The sequence below is a fragment of the Oncorhynchus kisutch genome, unplaced genomic scaffold (genome assembly GCF_002021735.2).
Source record: "Oncorhynchus kisutch isolate 150728-3 unplaced genomic scaffold, Okis_V2 scaffold2556, whole genome shotgun sequence".
Classification (NCBI taxonomy): Eukaryota; Metazoa; Chordata; class Actinopteri; order Salmoniformes; family Salmonidae; genus Oncorhynchus; species Oncorhynchus kisutch.
The window spans coordinates 1,460-18,174 of record NW_022264501.1 but is presented as its reverse complement, the minus strand read 5'-3'; the positions used below and the strand labels follow the sequence as shown (position 1 = coordinate 18,174).

The window sequence follows — 16,715 nt, the reverse complement described above, 5'->3', positions numbered from 1 at the left end:
TTCCCAAATAGTGCGTGTCTGCGTGTTTTGTGTGTGTGTACTGTCTCTGCGGGTCTGAATGGAGGAAGCTGAAGCGTTGGACTGGGATGCTTGCTGCCATCTGGCGGTAGTAAACAGAACAACGACACTGCAAAGACAGCGCTTGCTGCTACAATAAACTGCTGTATAACAATGCAATGTAATTGTTTCACTGTGTAGTTTCAGCAGATAAGACCGTTTTCATTGTGATTGTGCGCTGACAACAACAACAAATTGTAGTTTTGAGAAGTGCAGTAACTGCAGTCGACTGTGGTATTTTGGACGCAGTAATTGCTGCGTTCAACTGCAGTTGATAACTGCATTGTACTGCAGTTGAACTGCAGTTATACTGCACTCTAATTGCAGTTACACTGCAAAATTACTGCAGTAAAAAAAAGTGTTTATGCATACTGTAGTTATACTGCACTCTGACTGCAGTCTTTCTTCCGTAGCGGTGATAATACATATCTGATTGTATGGGGTCCCCTACGGAAATTCCGGTTAACTTTCATGCAAGAAACTTGAGTCTGACATAACACCTGCCGCTAGCAGAGGCAGAGGTTCATTTTATTACAGCACCCCCGTTGCATTCTGGGAGAGTGGATAGAGACTGAGCAGTGGATCTATTTTAGTAGCACGGCAAATTCTGGCACCCGAAATCTCATGTCGAAATAGCTAGTCTTCCGCTATCGGTAGTAATGGCGCTGACACGGTTCGAACGGTTCCTGGCCTCGGTACTGCGGGTAGCGGTCGGGATGCTGTTTGCCGTCTTCCAGCTGCTCGCTCAGCGGCGGGGAGCCGACAGGTCGGTGAGGAGGCTCCCACCAATCACCAACCCACTATTGAGGGTCCCCGCGATGCGGCTCGCCCGCATGATTCGACGGAGAGAGGCAGGTGAACTTTATTAAAGTGATGTTAGGTAGTTAAATGCCACCAGGTAGATCGTGACATAACGTGTAGTCATATAGAAATGTCCGGGGTAAATGAAGAACTGCCAGTTGCTTGTTTTATTATGCATCGTAGCTCGGAATGTTTAGGGAAGAGAAAGATGCTGCAAGGTGACTCGGTGGCACTGACGAATGCTGGGATATGTAGGCTAGTAATAACTCACGACAGTAGTTTACTGACATAGTAGTTTACTGTACTTCGTACCTAATAGTAGTTGTATTACTCTGGGCCTACTTGAATAAATTAGCCTATTGAATTAGCATTTCATATAAAATACATTCAAGTTGGTTGTGTTTTCAAACACATCCTGTCACATCCCAGAGGATATACTGTAGTTTGATTCTCTATTCCATACAGGGCTCTGTTCAAAAGCAGTACACTACATAATAAGGTACCAGTTGGGACACAGATTTGTGTGGCTATTGATGGTTGAGCCGGGCTCCCTGTTGAGAGGGATTTATTTCTAGAACGTAAACAATAGTGGCAGGGGGCCACGTAGAGCCACCGGAGGGGACTTGACTTCACCTGCACAAAGGTCACTGTAGTCAGAGGAGGCTACATCCCAAATGGCAACTGGTGACCTATATAGTGCACTACTTTTGACCAAGGCCCAGAGGGTTCTGGTTGAAAGTAGTGCTCTATAAAGGGAATAGTGTGCCATTTTGGGATAGAGACAGAGACAATAGGAACTCTTTCCCCGACTCCCGTTCTCTCTCTGCTATGTAACGTTACAGTGCTTTGAACATCTGGAAAATGTCTCTATACATCCTGCCAATTGTACTCTCAGAATAGCTTTTTACAGTGTTTACAGAGTACGAGAATAGACATATTCATCCTAAATATTCACCGTTGTGCTTCTCATTTCTTTTTTGGATTGATCATATTTGTATCCCAAATGGCACCCTATTCCCTATGTAAATCACTACTTCTGGTCAAAGGTAGTGCACTAACAGGGAATAGGGTGGCATTTGGGGCACAGCATATCTTGATGAATCAGACTGTAATTGATATAATTGCCCCTGTTCGCTCAGGTAACCAGTGTGGAGGTGGTACAGACCTACATAGACCGCATCCAAGAGATTAACCTTCTCATCAATGCAATGGTCAAGGACAGGTAAGAGAGAGGGTGTGTGAGATTGAGAGAGGACACCTACTTTCACTGTGCATTTCAAGTCAAGCCACACTCCCATCCTCCCTTTATCTCTTACCTCCTATTCTCTGTCCGCCCCTCCTACCACCCCCCTCTCCCTCTCTGTCCGCCCCTCCTACCACCCCTCTCTCTCTCTGTCCGCCCCTCCTACCACCCCTCTCTCTCTGTCTCTCTGTCCGCCCCTCCTACCACCCCCCTCTCTCTCTCTGTCCGCCCCTCCTACCACCCCTCTCTCTCTCTGTCCGCCCCTCCTACCACCCCCCTCTCTCTCTCTGTCCGCCCCTCCTACCACCCCCCTCTCTCTCTCTGTCCGCCCCTCCTACCACCCCCCTCTCTCTCTCTGTCCGCCCCTCCTACCACCCCCCTCTCTCTCTCTGTCCGCCCCTCCTACCACCCCCCTCTCTCTCTCTGTCCGCCCCTCCTACCACCCCTCTCTCTCTCTCTGTCCGCCCCTCCTACCACCCCTCTCTCTCTCTCTCTCTCTCTCTCTCTCTCTCTGTCCTTCCCTCCTACCACCCCTCTCTCTCTCTCTGTCCGCCCCTCCTACCACCCCTCTCTCTCTCTCTCTGTCCGCCCCTCCTACCACCCCTCTCTCTCTCTCTCTGTCCGCCCCTCCTACCACCCCTCTCTCTCTCTCTCTCTCTCTCTCTCTCTCTCTCTCTGTCCGCCCCTCCTACCACCCCTCTCTCTCTCTCTCTCTCTCTCTCTGTCCGCCCCTCCTTCCACCCCTCTCTCTCTCTGTCCGCCCCTCCTTCCACCCCTCTCTCTCTCTGTCTGCCCCTCCTACCACCCCTCTCTCTCTCTGTCCTTCCCTCCTACCACCCCTCTCTCTCTCTCTCTGTCCTTCCCTCCTACCACCCCTCTCTCTCTCTCTCTGTCCTTCCCTCCTACCACCCCTCTCTCTCTCTGTCCTTCCCTCCTACCACCCCTCTCTCTCTCTGTCCTTCCCTCCTACCACCCCTCTCTCTCTCTGTCCTTCCCTCCTACCACCCCTCTCTCTCTCTGTCCTTCCCTCCTACCACCCCTCTCTCTCTCTGTCCTTCCCTCCTACCACCCCTCTCTCTCTCTGTCCTTCCCTCCTACCACCCCTCTCTCTCTCTGTCCGCCCCTCCTACCACCCCTCTCTCTCTCCATCCCTCCACCCATCTCTCTCAGGTTTTCATTGGCCCTGCAGGAGGCAGCCCAGGTGGATAAGCTGATAGAGGAGGAGACAGGAGGAGAGGATGTTCTGGAGGACAGGCTTCCTCTACTGGGTGTCCCTTTCACTGTCAAAGAGGCCTTCTCCCTCCAGGGTAGGCTGCTAATGCTACTCCTTCTAATGATGGTTAGAATAGAGTCACTTTATTTCTATGTACTCTGGTACTCTGGTAAACATGGTCACTGCCCTGACCTGCAGCAGTACTGCTGTCTGTTGTATTTCAATATTTGATGCAACGTTTGGTGCCAAAGTATGGAGTCTTGCGTCCAGGGCAGGCTACTAATGCTACTTATAGTGAGGATAATATGATCAACATGGCCAATACCCTGACCTGTAGTTGTGCCTGTGCTGCAATCAGTGTTCTTTCCCTACTGGTTGTCCTTGATGCAACGTTTGTTGCTAAAGTCTATCTGTCTCTGTGCCATTCCCTCACTCTCAAGGTCTAAACCTGCTGAAATTGGAAACCTACTGAACTACTACAGTTGAAATAGAAGCCTTGTTTGTTCCAATGCCTTGTTCACTGTCCCCATTTACCATCCCTCTCCCTCTCTTGCCCCTCTCTCTCTCTCTCTCTTCTCCCCAGGCATGCCTAACTCCACAGGGCTGGTGTCACGGCGGGGGGTGATTTCGGCAACGGACGCTCCCCCGGTGGCTCTGCTGAAGAGGGCAGGGGCCATTCCTCTGGGGGTGACTAACTGTAGTGAGCTCTGCATGTGGCTTGAGTCCCATAACCGCCTGTATGGAATCACCAACAACCCATACGACCTGGAGAGGATACCAGGCGGAAGCTCCGGTTAGTTACACCGCTGTCATTCTCCAATGGAATGGATGGAATCCAATGGAATGGAATGGAATGTTTGGAATACGGTGGAATGGAATGTTTGGAATACGGTGGAATAGAATGTTTGGAATACGGTGGAATAGAATGTTTGGAATACGGTGGAATGGAATGTTTGGAATACGGTGGAATGGAATGTTTGGAATACGGTGGAATGGAATGTTTGGAATACGGTGGAATGGAATGTTTGGAATACGGTGGAATGGAATGTTTGGAATACGGTGGAATGGAATGTTTGGAATACGGTGGAATGGAATGTTTGGAATACGGTGGAATGGAATGTTTGGAATACGGTGGAATGGAATGTTTGGAATACGGTGGAATGGAATGTTTGGAATACGGTGGAATGGAATGTTTGGAATACGGTGGAATGGAATGTTTGGAATACGGTGGAATGGAGCAGATAATAGAATGTTACCTTTACTGTCAACCTTCAATATATTGTTACTACCATCTAGTATGACCTTTATCTCTCTGTCTGTCTCTCTCAGGAGGGGAGGGCAGTATTTTGGGGGGCGGTGGTTCCGTGATAGGGGTTGGCTCAGATGTTGGGGGCAGTATTCGCATCCCAGCATTCTTCAATGGCATCTTCGGCCACAAGCCAACATCAGGTGAGGGCATCCAGTCTGACACCTGTGTGTGAGTGTTGTGTACATGGAGGTTTGTATCTATCCCCGCGTTGTAGAGAGACACGTCCTGTGTGTGTGAGACACTCACACCAATCTGCTGTCTCTGTAGGTTGTAACGGGGCCAGTTCCTTCTAATCGTGCGTGTGGTTGTGTTTAATTGCAGATGTGTGTGTATTTTAATATTTGGTATGTTATTAGTATCCCCATTAGCTGTTGTTAAAGCAGCAGCTACTCTTCCTGGGGTCCAACACAGAACATGAAACATAATACAGAACATCGTTAGACAACAACAGCTCAAGGACAGAACTACATCCATTTAAAAAGGGCACACAGCCTTCATGTCAATACAATACACACAAACTATCTAGGTGAAATAGGGGAGAGGCGTTGTGCCGTGAGGTGTTGCTTTATCTGCTTTTTAAACCAGGTTTGCTGTTCATTTGAGCAACAGAGTTCCATTGAATAATGGCTCTATATAATACTGTACGCTTTCTTGAATTTGTTGTGGATTTGGGGACTGTGAAAAGACCCCTGGTGGCATTTTAAATAAATAAATACAGTATGGGGATGAGGTAGATAGATGGGCCGTTTACAGATGGGCTATGTACAGGTGCAGTGATCTGTGAGCTGCTCTGATAGCTGGTGCTTAAAGCTAGTGAGGGAGATATGAGTCTCCAGCTTCAGAGATTATTGCAGTTCGTTCCAGTCATTGGCAGCAGAGAACTGGAAGGAAAGTCGACCAAAGGAGGAATTGGCTTTGGGGGTGACCAGTGAGATATACCTGCTGGAGCGCGTGCTACGAGTGGGTGCTCCTATGGTGACCAGTGAGCTGAGATAAGACGGGGCTTTACCTAGCAGAGACTTGGAGATAACCTGTAGCCAGTGGGTTTGGCGACGAGTATGAAGCGAGGGCCAACCAACGAGAGCGTACAGGTCGCAGTGGTGGGTAGTATATGGGGCTTTGGTGACAAAACGGATGGCACTGTGATAGACTGCATCCAATTTTTTGAGTAGAGTGTTAGAGGCTATTTTATAGATGACATCTCCGAAGTCGAGGATCGGTAGGATGGTCAGTTTTACGAGGGTATGTTTGGCAGCATGAGTGAAGGATGCTTTGTTGCGATATAGGAAGCCAATTCTGGATTGGAGATGCTTAATGTGAGTCTGGAAGGAGAGTTTACAGTCTAACCAGACACCCAGGTATTTGTAGTTGTCTATGTATTCTAAGTCAGAACCGTCCAGAGTAGTGATGCTGGACGGGCAGGCAGGTGCGGGCAGTGATCGGGTGAAGAGCATGCATTTAGTTTTACTTGTATTTAAGAGCAATTGGAGGCCACGGAAGGAGAGTTGTATGGCATTGAAGCTTGTCTGGAGGTTAGTTAACGCAGTGTCCAAAGAGGGGTCAGAAGTATACAGAATCTTGTCGTCTGCGTAGAGGTGGATCATAGAATCAGCAAGAGCGACATCATTGATGTATACAGAGAAGAGAGTCGACCCGAGAATTGAACCCTGTGTAGAGACTGCCAGAGGTCCGGACAACAGGCCCTCCGTTTTGACACACTGAACTCTGTCAGAGAAGTAGTTGGTGAACCAGGCGAGGCAATCATTTGAGATCCCAAGGCTGTTGAGTCTGCAATAAGAATGTAGTGATTGACAGTCGAAAGTCTTGGCCAGGTCGATGAATATGGCTGCACAGTAATGTCTCTTATCGATGGCGGTTATGATATCGTTTAGGACCTTGAGCGTGGCTGAGGTGCTGTGGCCAAGATTGAACTGTTTGGCCTGAATGCCAAGAGTCATAGAGGGAGAAATCTGGCACCATCCCTACAGTGAATCATGGTGATGACAGCATAATGCTGTTGGGATGTTTTTCAGCGGCAGGGACTGGGAGACTAGTCAGGATTGAGGGAAAGATGAACAGAGTAAAGTGCAGAGAGATCAAAACCTGCTCCAGAGTGCTCAGGACCTCAAACGGGGGCCAAGGTTCACCTTCCAACAGGACAACAACCCTAAGCACACAGCCAAGACAACGCAAGAGTAGCTACGTGACAAGTCTCTGAATGTCCTTGAGTGGCCCAGCAAGAGCCCGGACTTGAACCCTATCGAACATCTCTGGAGAGACCTGAAAATAGCTGTGCAGTGATGCTCCCCATCCAACCTGAAAGAGCTTGAGAGGATCTGCAGAGAAGAATGGGAGAAACTCCCCAAATACAGGTGTGCCAAGCTTATAGCGTCATACCCAAGAACACTCAAGGCTGTAATTACTGCCAAAGGTGCCTCAAAGTATTGAGTAAAGGGTCTGAATACTTATGTAATTCAGATATTATTATTATTATTATTATTTTTTAATACATTAGCAAACATAAAAAAGAAAAATAAACTGTTTTTGCTTTGTCATTGTGGGGTATTGTGTGGAGATTGTTGAGGGGAAACCAACTATTTAATCTGGTTTAGAATAAGGCTCTAACGTGACAAAATGTAGAAAAGGTTAAGAGGTCTGAATACTTTCCGAATGCACTGTAAGTTGACTATGTAAACCATTTGGGATTTTCAACACAAAGTTTCTTATCAAAAGAAGAAGTGATGCAGTCAGTCTCTTCTCAACTATTAGCCAAGAGAGACTGGCAGCATAGTATTTATATCAGCCCTCTGATTACAATGAGCTACATCTTAACTAGATCTTTCTTTGCAACACTTGACCACATGATTGGACAATACTCAAGATAAGACAAAACTAGAGGCTGCAGGACCTTCTTTGTGGAGTCAAAAAGCAGAGTGTCTCTTTATTACAGACAGACTTCTCCCCATCTTTACAACCATTGCATCTGTATGTTTTGACCATGACAGTTTACAATCTAAGGGAACACCAAGTAATTGAGTCTCCTCAACTTGTTCAACAGCCACACCATTCATTACCAGATTCAGCCGGGGTCTAGAACTTAGGGAGTGATTGGTACTAAATACAATGCTCTTAGTTTAAGATGTTCAGGACCAGTTTATTACTGGCCACCCATTCCTAAACAGACTGCAACTGTTTGTTAAGGGTTTCAGTGACTTCATTAGCTGTGGTTGCTGATGTATATATGGTTGAATCATCAACATACATGAACACACGTCCTTTGTGTGTGTTTGTTTGCTTGCAGGTGTGTGTGTGTTTCTGGGTGTTCTACTGATATTGTCCATTATTCTCCCTCTAGACAGGTGTAGTATCTAACGTGGGTCAGTTCTCCTCTCTCTCTCTGTAGGTGTAGTATCTAATGTGGGTCAGTTCTCCTCTCTCTCTCTGTAGGTGTAGTATCTAACGTGGGTCAGTTCTCCTCTCTCTCTCTGTAGGTGTAGTATCTAACGTGGGTCAGTTCTCCTCTCTCTCTCTGTAGGTGTAGTATCTAACGTGGGTCAGTTCTCCTCTCTCTCTCTGTAGGTGTAGTATCTAACGTGGGTCAGTTCTCCTCTCTCTCTCTCTCTCTCTGTAGGTGTAGTATCTAACGTGGGTCAGTTCTCCTCTCTCTCTCTCTCTGTAGGTGTAGTATCTAACGTGGGTCAGTTCTCCTCTCTCTCTCTCTGTAGGTGTAGTATCTAACGTGGGTCAGTTCTCCTCTCTCTCTGTAGGTGTAGTATCTAACGTGGGTCAGTTCTCCTCTCTCTCTCTTTAGGTGTAGTATCTAACGTGGGTCAGTTCTCCTCTCTCTCTCTGTAGGTGTAGTATCTAACGTGGGTCAGTTCTCCTCTCTCTCTGTAGGTGTAGTATCTAACGTGGGTCAGTTCTCCTCTCTCTCTCTGTAGGTGTAGTATCTAACGTGGGTCAGTTCTCTCTCTCTCTGTAGGTGTAGTATCTAACGTGGGTCAGTTCTCTCTCTGTAGGTGTAGTATCTAACGTGGGTCAGTTCTCTTCTCACTCTCTGTCGGTGTAGTATCTAACGTGGGTCAGTTCTCCTCTCTCTCTCTCTCTGTAGGTGTAGTATCTAACGTGGGTCACTTCTCCTCTCTCTCTCTCTGTAGGTGTGGTATCTAACGTGGGTCAGTTCTCTCTCTCTCTCTCTCTCTCTAGGTGTGGTATCTAACGTGGGTCAGTTCTCCTCTCTCTCTCTCTCTCTCTCTCTCTCTCTCTCTAGGTGTAGTATCTAACGTGGGTCAGTTCTCCTCTCTCTACAGTATAGGTGTGGTATCTAACGTGGGTCAGTTCTCCTCTCTCTACAGTATAGGTGTAGTATCTAACTTGGGTCAGTTCACCTCTCTCTCTCTCTCTTTTTCTCTCTCTCTCTAGGTGTAGTATCTAACGTGGGTCAGTTCCCCCCGGCCTCGGGGCAGCAGCCTGGTTTCCTGTGTACAGGCCCAATGTGTCGCTACGCCCAGGACCTGCTGCCCATGCTCAGAGTTATGGGAGGAGCCAACGCTGACAGGTACAGAGGGGCAACAACAAAAACGACAACATGCACAGATGAACATTGACTAGACGTTAATAACACCCAGATATGACCATGTCTTCTCTCTCTCTGCCTCCCCCTCTGCAGGTTGTCTCTGTCGTCTGAGGTGGATCTGAAGAGACTACGGTTCTTCTCTGTTCCTCACGATGGAGGCTCTCCTCTGGTGTCTCCTGTCGACCAGCAGCTAGTCCTGGCTCAGAGGAGGGTAAGCGAGAGAGAGGGGGAGGAGGGGAGGGAGACAGGAGAGTTCCTCTGGTGTCTCCTGTTGACCAGCAGCTAGTCCTGGCTCAGAGGAGGGTAAGAGAGAGAGAGGGGGAGGAGGGGAGGGAGACAGGAGAGTTCCTCTGGTGTCTCCTGTCGACCAGCAGCTAGTCCTGGCTCAGAGGAGGGTAAGAGAGAGAGGGGGAGGAGGGGAGGGGAGGGAGACAGGAGAGTTCCTCTGGTGTCTCCTGTCGACCAGCAGCTAGTCCTGGCTCAGAGGAGGGTAAGAGAGAGAGAGGGGGAGGAGGGGAGGGAGACAGGAGAGTTCCTCTGGTGTCTCCTGTCGACCAGCAGCTAGTCCTGGCTCAGAGGAGGGTGAGAGAGAGAGGAGGGTGAGTTGGAGAAAGAAAGGGGGAGATGGAGCAAAGGAGGTAGAGAGAGAGAAGGAGATACGAGATGAGGGAAATGGTTGAATCAGGAGAGACAGAGGAAGATTAGAAGATGGAAATAGAGAGAGGGAGGGAGAGAACATTAGAGAATTCAGTGTCACCATGTCTTCCCCAGGTGGTAGAGCGTCTGGAGGCAGACCTGGGGGTCAAAGTTCAGCAGCTGAAGATTCCTCAGCTCAAATACTCCTTCCAGATCTGGAGTGCGATGATGGGAGCCCCGGGGAAGGATGGAAAGGTGTGTATCTATTTGTGTGAGTTTTTGCTCGTCTCTGAGTGCATGGTGAGTGCTTGAATGTATAGTATTGCCTTAATGGTCTATATGCCTGTTCGTCCAACAGCAGCCCACATCGTTTGCAGAGCTGATGTCTGACCATGGGAAGAAGGTGTGGCCTCTATGGGAGATGGCTAAGTGGACTGTGGGACTCTCCAAGCACACCGTGGCTGCTATAGGTGTGTGATTGTTATGTGTTGGTTATGTGATGGTGTGTGATTGTTTAAGGACATGTAGTAGGCCTCCCCTACTTCTCTGTTCCTCCCTCCTTTTCTCTCTCTCCCTTGTCTACTATGTCATGTTGTCTGTAACTGGGATAATGTTATATGGTCTTTCATTTAACTCAGTGCTCTTCAAAGTGGGGCACATTGTTGTAAATGAAATAACCAGAACTCTTCTCAGTTCTGGTCCTGGTAGAGATGTTTCACTGGTCCCTACCCACGTCAGACTGGGAGTGTGTTGGTACATACAAATGACTGTCCTTTTCCCTCTCGTTGCCACTCTCTCTACCTCTCTCTACCTCTCTCTACCTCTCTCTACCTCTCTCTACCTCTCTCTACCTCTCTCTCTCTACCTCTCTCTCTCTACCTCTCTCTACCTCTACCTCTCTCTACCTCTATCTCTCTCTACCTCTATCTCTCTCTACCTCTCTCTCTACCTCTATCTCTCTCTACCTCTCTCTCTCTACCTCTCTCTACCTCTCTCTCTCTACCTCTCTCTCTCTCTCTGCCTCTCTCTGCCTCTCTCTACCTCTCTCTACCTCTCTCTACCTCTCTCTACCTCTCTCTCTCTACCTCTCTCTCTCTACCTCTCTCTACCTCTACCTCTCTCTACCTCTATCTCTCTCTACTCTATCTCTCTCTACCTCTCTCTCTACCTCTATCTCTCTCTACCTCTCTCTCTCTACCTCTCTCTACCTCTCTCTCTCTACCTCTCTCTCTCTACCTCTCTCTCTCTCTCTGCCTCTCTCTCTCTCTGCCTCTCTCTCTCTCTGCCTCTCTCTCTCGCTCTCTCTCTCTCTCTCTCTCTCTCTCTCTCTCTCTCTCTCTGCCTCTCTCTCTACCTTCTCTCTCAGGTCTGGTCCTGGTAGAGATGTTCCAGAGGTCCCAGCCGACCCAGTTGATCCTGCAGCAGAAGGAGTCTCTCCAGAAGGACCTGGAGGAACTGTTGGGGACAGACGGGGTGCTGCTCTACCCCTCTCACCCGCACCTCGCCCCCAAACACCACCATCCCCTCTTCACCCCCTTCAACTTCTCCTATACTGGTCAGTGGTGCTTTAGCTAGCTTGGTGTCAGTGGTGGAAGGTAGGCAGTAGTTTGCAGAGCCTCGTATGATCTTTACCTGGTCAGGAAAATATCTAACCCTAAACGACAGCCATTGCCTGAAGTACAGTTCCACATTTTTATCAGCTCTGACACGGTACCCTTCTCTCATCCCTCACAGGTATCTTTAACATTCTGGGCCTTCCGGTGACCCAGTGTCCGTTGGGGCTGAGCGAGGAGGGTTTACCCTTGGGACTGCAGCTGGTGGTGGGGAAGCAGCAGGACCGTCTCTCCCTGGCCACCGCTGTGTTCCTGGAGAAGACCTTCGGCGGTTGGAGAGACCCAGGGAGCATCGCCACGGCCACCACCCAGCTAGATACCTGGCGCGGGGCGTCAACGACTGCATCGTGAATATACAGAGATGTTTATTCTGGGATGAATGACAGTCCTAGAAGACAGAGGAATGTATGCACTGACACAGACAGGCAGACACACTCACACTGTCTGTTTGCACATGCCGTCCTGTCAGTCGTCCAGCCTTGTCATTCGTTCTTTAACAACAGACTGTCGCCAGGTTACTGAGTCACTCGTCCACTACAGTATGTCTGTTGTGTCTTCGTCACAAAGTGCCCTATGCTTGTCCAAAGAGCCTTTATGTGTCCTGTCATTGTGTGTTCCTGGCTTGTGTCCCAAATGACTCCCTATATAGTACACTACATTTGAACAGAGCCCTATTCCCTTCATAGTGCTCTATATTTGACTAGAGCCCTATTCCCTTCATAGTGCCCTACATTTGACCAGAGCCCTATTCCCTTCATAGTGCCCTACATTTGACCAGAGCCCTATTCCCTTCATAGTGCTCTATATTTGACTAGAGCCCTATTCCCTTCATAGTGCCCTACATTTGACCAGAGCCCTATTCCCTTCATAGTGCCCTACATTTGACCAGAGCCCTATTCCCTTCATAGTGCCCTACATTTGACTAGAGCCCTATTCCCTTCATAGTGCCCCACATTTGACCAGAGCCCTATTCTCTTCATAGTGCCCTACATTTGACCAGAGCCCTATTCCCTTCATAGTGCCCTACATTTGACTAGAGCCCTATTCCCTTCATAGTGCCCTACATTTGACTAGAGCCCTATTCCCTTCATAGTGCCCTACATTTGACTAGAGCCCTATTCCCTTCATAGTGCCCTACATTTGACCAGAGCCCTATTCCCTTCATAGTGCCCTACATTTGACCAGAGCCCTATTCCCTTCATAGTGCCCTACATTTGACCAGAGCCCTATTCCCTTCATAGTGCCCTACATTTGACTAGAGCCCTATTCCCTTCATAGTGCCCTACATTTGACCAGAGCCCTATTCCCTTCATAGTGCCCTACATTTGACCAGAGCCCTATTCCCTTCATAGTGCCCTACATTTGACTAGAGCCCTATTCCCTTCATAGTGCCCTACATCTGACCAGAGCCCTATTCCCTTCATAGTGCCCTACATTTGACCAGAGCCCTATTCCCTTCATAGTGCACTACTTACATATTGCACTACTATGGGTCCCGGTCAAAAGTAGCGCACTATATCGGGAATAGGGTGCCATTTGGGATGCAGGTGGTGACTGTCCGACAGCTATATGTTGCGTCAGGGTTTTGTTGTGTAATGTCCAATAAGGTTTTCTCTCTACACTGTATTTGTCCACCACTAACGAGATGTTGGAACCTGATTGGAGAGAGACGGTATTATGAGAATGTCATGTGTTATGGTGTAGTCCATGTTGAAATGACGGGTAATTGATGGGTGATGTGATATACCACATCTCTTCAATGACTGGCGCTTTATTCAACAAGTTAACGTGATCTACTGTATAAAGACATGTGCACATTATGATCATTTGAAAGGATATCGTTGATAATGTTTCATATTAAATGTCAATGTTTACTGTCCTACAATTATGCCAGAACAAATATTATAATAAAATGTACATTATACTGAGGACAACATTGTATTTCCTAAGTGTGTTTTTGACATTTTCTCTGTGAAACGGACCATTATATTTCCCTGTAGCAGCAATGGTACACTTCAGGCTGGTTTCCCGGACACAGATTAAGCCATTGAGCATGCTTGTAAATCCAAGAGTGTCCTTAATCTGTATCCGGGAAACCGACCCACAATCTCAGAAATGTAGGCTAATCTTTTCTGCTGACAATGTCTTCTTCAATTTGACCACCGGGGGGAGTCTATGCTCCAATTACATTTTATCAATAGCATAGAATGTCCGGTTGTCATTGCAAAGGTGGTGTGCCGTTCAGATCTATGATTGAAAGAGAAATGGAGAACCTGAGCTAGTCGATTCAGCTTTTGTTTGTATTCTCAATCAAATGTATTTATAAAGCCCTTTTTACATCAGCTGATGTCACAACGTGCTATACAGAAACCCAGCCTAAAGCCCCAAACAGAAAGCAATGCAGATGTAGAAGCAAGGTGGCTAGGGAAAACGTTGGTTCCTGTGACTAAATCATCACATATTGGAGTGTTGCGATTCAGAATGAAATCACGCAATGATGTCCTCATTCACCACGCACACACCAGTCCCATAATAGGAATCTGTCATCACTCAGGGCCGTGGATTTATGCCGCCTTCAAAACAACTGGGAACTCAGAATTCTCCGACTTCCGACCTCAGTGCGTTCAAACCAACCGGGTTCAGAAAACAAACGAGCTCCGACTGGGTAAAAATCATTCTAGAGCTCCGACTTTCTGACGTCATGATTTGACCTCGTCTATTTTCCGAGTTCCCAGTTGTTTTGAACGCGGCATTAGAAGTATCTTTCACTTTGAGCTGTCAGACTTTCATGTGCTCATTACAATCTGATGTGGATGGTCGGGGGAATTTGTCATGCTCAGTGAGGTAATGTTTTGCATCCTGGTGGAAGCTATGGTGCTTTTGTTTTGTCCTGTAGCCTAAGGTTTTTATGTGCCAAGGATAAGGAAAAATGCAGCCTATACACAAACGCATTGTTTTGAATGTCCACTGACATCCCAACAGTTAAATATGCAATAAAATATGTTTTATTCAAATGAGCTTTCAAATTCTGCTACTTGCTTTAATGTCAAAAGAGTATGAATTTGCTTAGAAACATATTTATTTCCAGAATCTTTAACCTGACCATATGTTTGAATATCTGCAGTAGTTTGAGCTCATCATCAGGGTTTTCAGCGAGGGGCACCATTGCTTCAAGTTCCAGCGTGTACAGTAAAAGCAGCAGTGGCACAGTGGAACAGAATAATACAATATTAGAAAGAAAAAAGTGTCATTGCAGTGACACTTCCGCTTCACGTTATTTTCTCTCAGGCCCCGCCCCGTGTGTCGTCCAATCAGAGAGCTCGTTTAGAAGCGCTTCAAGAGAACATTATTATTATGGTTGAGAGATCGACGGCACTGGGAATCAGACCAAGAAACGGATCGAAATCCACGGTAGATTTACCGTCGATAGACCATCTGCAGTTATTGTAACGATCGATTATTTTATTGTGACTGTTTTGACCGAGAAGCCAACACAATTCCTACATCATCCGATACTGCTTTGCAAAGACAGGTAAACCGTTGGATATCCGGCTTATTCGGCCATTATAGCAATCGTCCAGGCAGAAATCCCCCCCGTAATGAATTTACGGTTGTATTCTGAGCGAGCTCTTCCATTATTAACACTACAGTGTCTGATGGAAAGTGCAATCAAGCTCGTTTTATTTTGATGATCTGTCTTGCAACAATTAATATTTTCGCTGTTTATGTCAGTCAGCTTAATTCACCAGCTCTATTTGTCAAGTGGAGAGGAGCGGGCAGCTGAGGGCATGGCTTATCGCCACACAAGGTGCTTTAGTAGCGGCCGTCTGCTACAAGCAACATTGGATCCTATGAACACCCCGTAGGATCGGTATTAATAATAGGGCTACAATGTAGCTAGTGTTGATTAATTGTAGCCGACCATATTCAGAATAATATATTGCAATGAGGTGGTGCTGAAAGAGTGCGATAGAAAAATTAACAAGAGGGGGAATGGCTGACTATAGTTGAAGGTTTTCCCTTTGACTTGGATGAACTATAAACTATAACGAATAGGCTGTTCTAAACGACTTCCTTCTCTCCCTGACAGTGACAGCTGTGGTCTTTTTGCATGCAGCAATAGGTTCCCATCGCCGCTAGGACGAGCCTGCATCGACTGAGACATTGTGATAGGCTGGCTATAGGAGAAGGAACCGGCTGCATGCACCTCCTCCACCGTCAGCAGCGAGGACGGTACCGTTCAGTGCCTGTATCACCCGTTAACGGGATGACGAAGTGAACCAAGCCTCCTCACGCACCGAACGCTGGATTCCGCATGAGGACTGAATGAGTGGAAAGAGAGGGAGACAAGAGGTGATGGCGATGCTGATCTAGTGAGGAGAAGGGAAAGCCTATTCCTTTTCCCGATTGATTTATCAGGACCTTAACAGCCGACACGGGATCTCTACCGAGGTTTCAACAACCAATTAATCCCCTCGCACGACGGAGGACATTTGCCATTCCGAGGCGATGGGAACCGCGCGTGGATGCCGGACTGCGGTTTAAACGTGCACGTGTCTCTCTGTGAAAGCGCCGCTGTGATGGAGCACGACGAAAGTAGCGATGCGGAGGTTGCTGCCGAGCCCCTGCTGCACGGTATTCACAGCGCCCAATCGGATCAGGCCCTCGTCGTACCGGGCACTGCGGAGTGCCGTTTCCAGCCTGGCGCGCATCGATGACTTCGTATGTGAGAAGATCGGGTCAGGGTTCTTTTCAGAGGTCTTCAAGGTGAGTCTTCATGCAACTTATTATTTTATTTATTTTATTTATTTATTTTACCTTTATTTAACCAGGTAGGCAAGTTGAGAACAAGTTCTCATTTACAATTGCGACCTGGCCCAAGATAAAGCAAAGCAGTTCGACAGATAAAAACGACACAGAGTTACACATGGAGTAAAAACAAACATACAGTCAATAATGCAGTATAAACAAGTCTATATACAATGTGAGCAAATGAGGTGAGAAGGAGGTAAAGGCAAAAAAGGCCATGATGGCAAAGTAAATACAATATAGCAAGTAAAATACTGGAATGGTAGTTTGCAATGGAAGAATGTGCAAAGTAGAAATAAAAATAATGGGGTGCAAAGGAGCAAAATAAATAAATAAATAAAAATTAAATACAGTTGGGAAAGAGGTAGTTGTTTGGGCTAAATTATAGGTGGGCTATGTACAGGTGCAGTAATCTGTGAGCTGCTCTGACAGTTGGTGCTTAAAGCTAGTGAGGGAGA

General features: G+C 47.4%; 1 protein-coding gene across 2 annotated transcripts; it reads left to right on the top strand.

Annotated features, from left to right (window-relative positions):
* Positions 1–545: 545 nt before the first annotated feature.
* Positions 546–13,382, top strand: LOC109887052 (fatty-acid amide hydrolase 2-A). 2 transcript variants are annotated; one of them, XM_031819763.1, is made up of 11 exons: positions 547–908; positions 1,998–2,080; positions 3,272–3,408; positions 3,898–4,107; positions 4,644–4,763; positions 9,046–9,181; positions 9,293–9,410; positions 9,971–10,090; positions 10,194–10,305; positions 11,202–11,390; positions 11,570–13,382. In XM_031819763.1, exons 1-11 carry the CDS (start codon positions 717–719, stop codon positions 11,797–11,799), a joined length of 1,647 nt encoding a protein of 548 aa, XP_031675623.1. In that variant the 5' UTR covers positions 547–716; the 3' UTR covers positions 11,800–13,382. The 2 variants fall into 2 exon arrangements, with proteins under 2 accessions (XP_031675624.1, XP_031675623.1); XM_031819764.1 differs by lacking the exon at positions 4,644–4,763 and having other exon boundaries at positions 546–908; positions 11,570–12,176.
* The last annotated feature ends 3,333 nt before the right edge of the window (positions 13,383–16,715 follow it).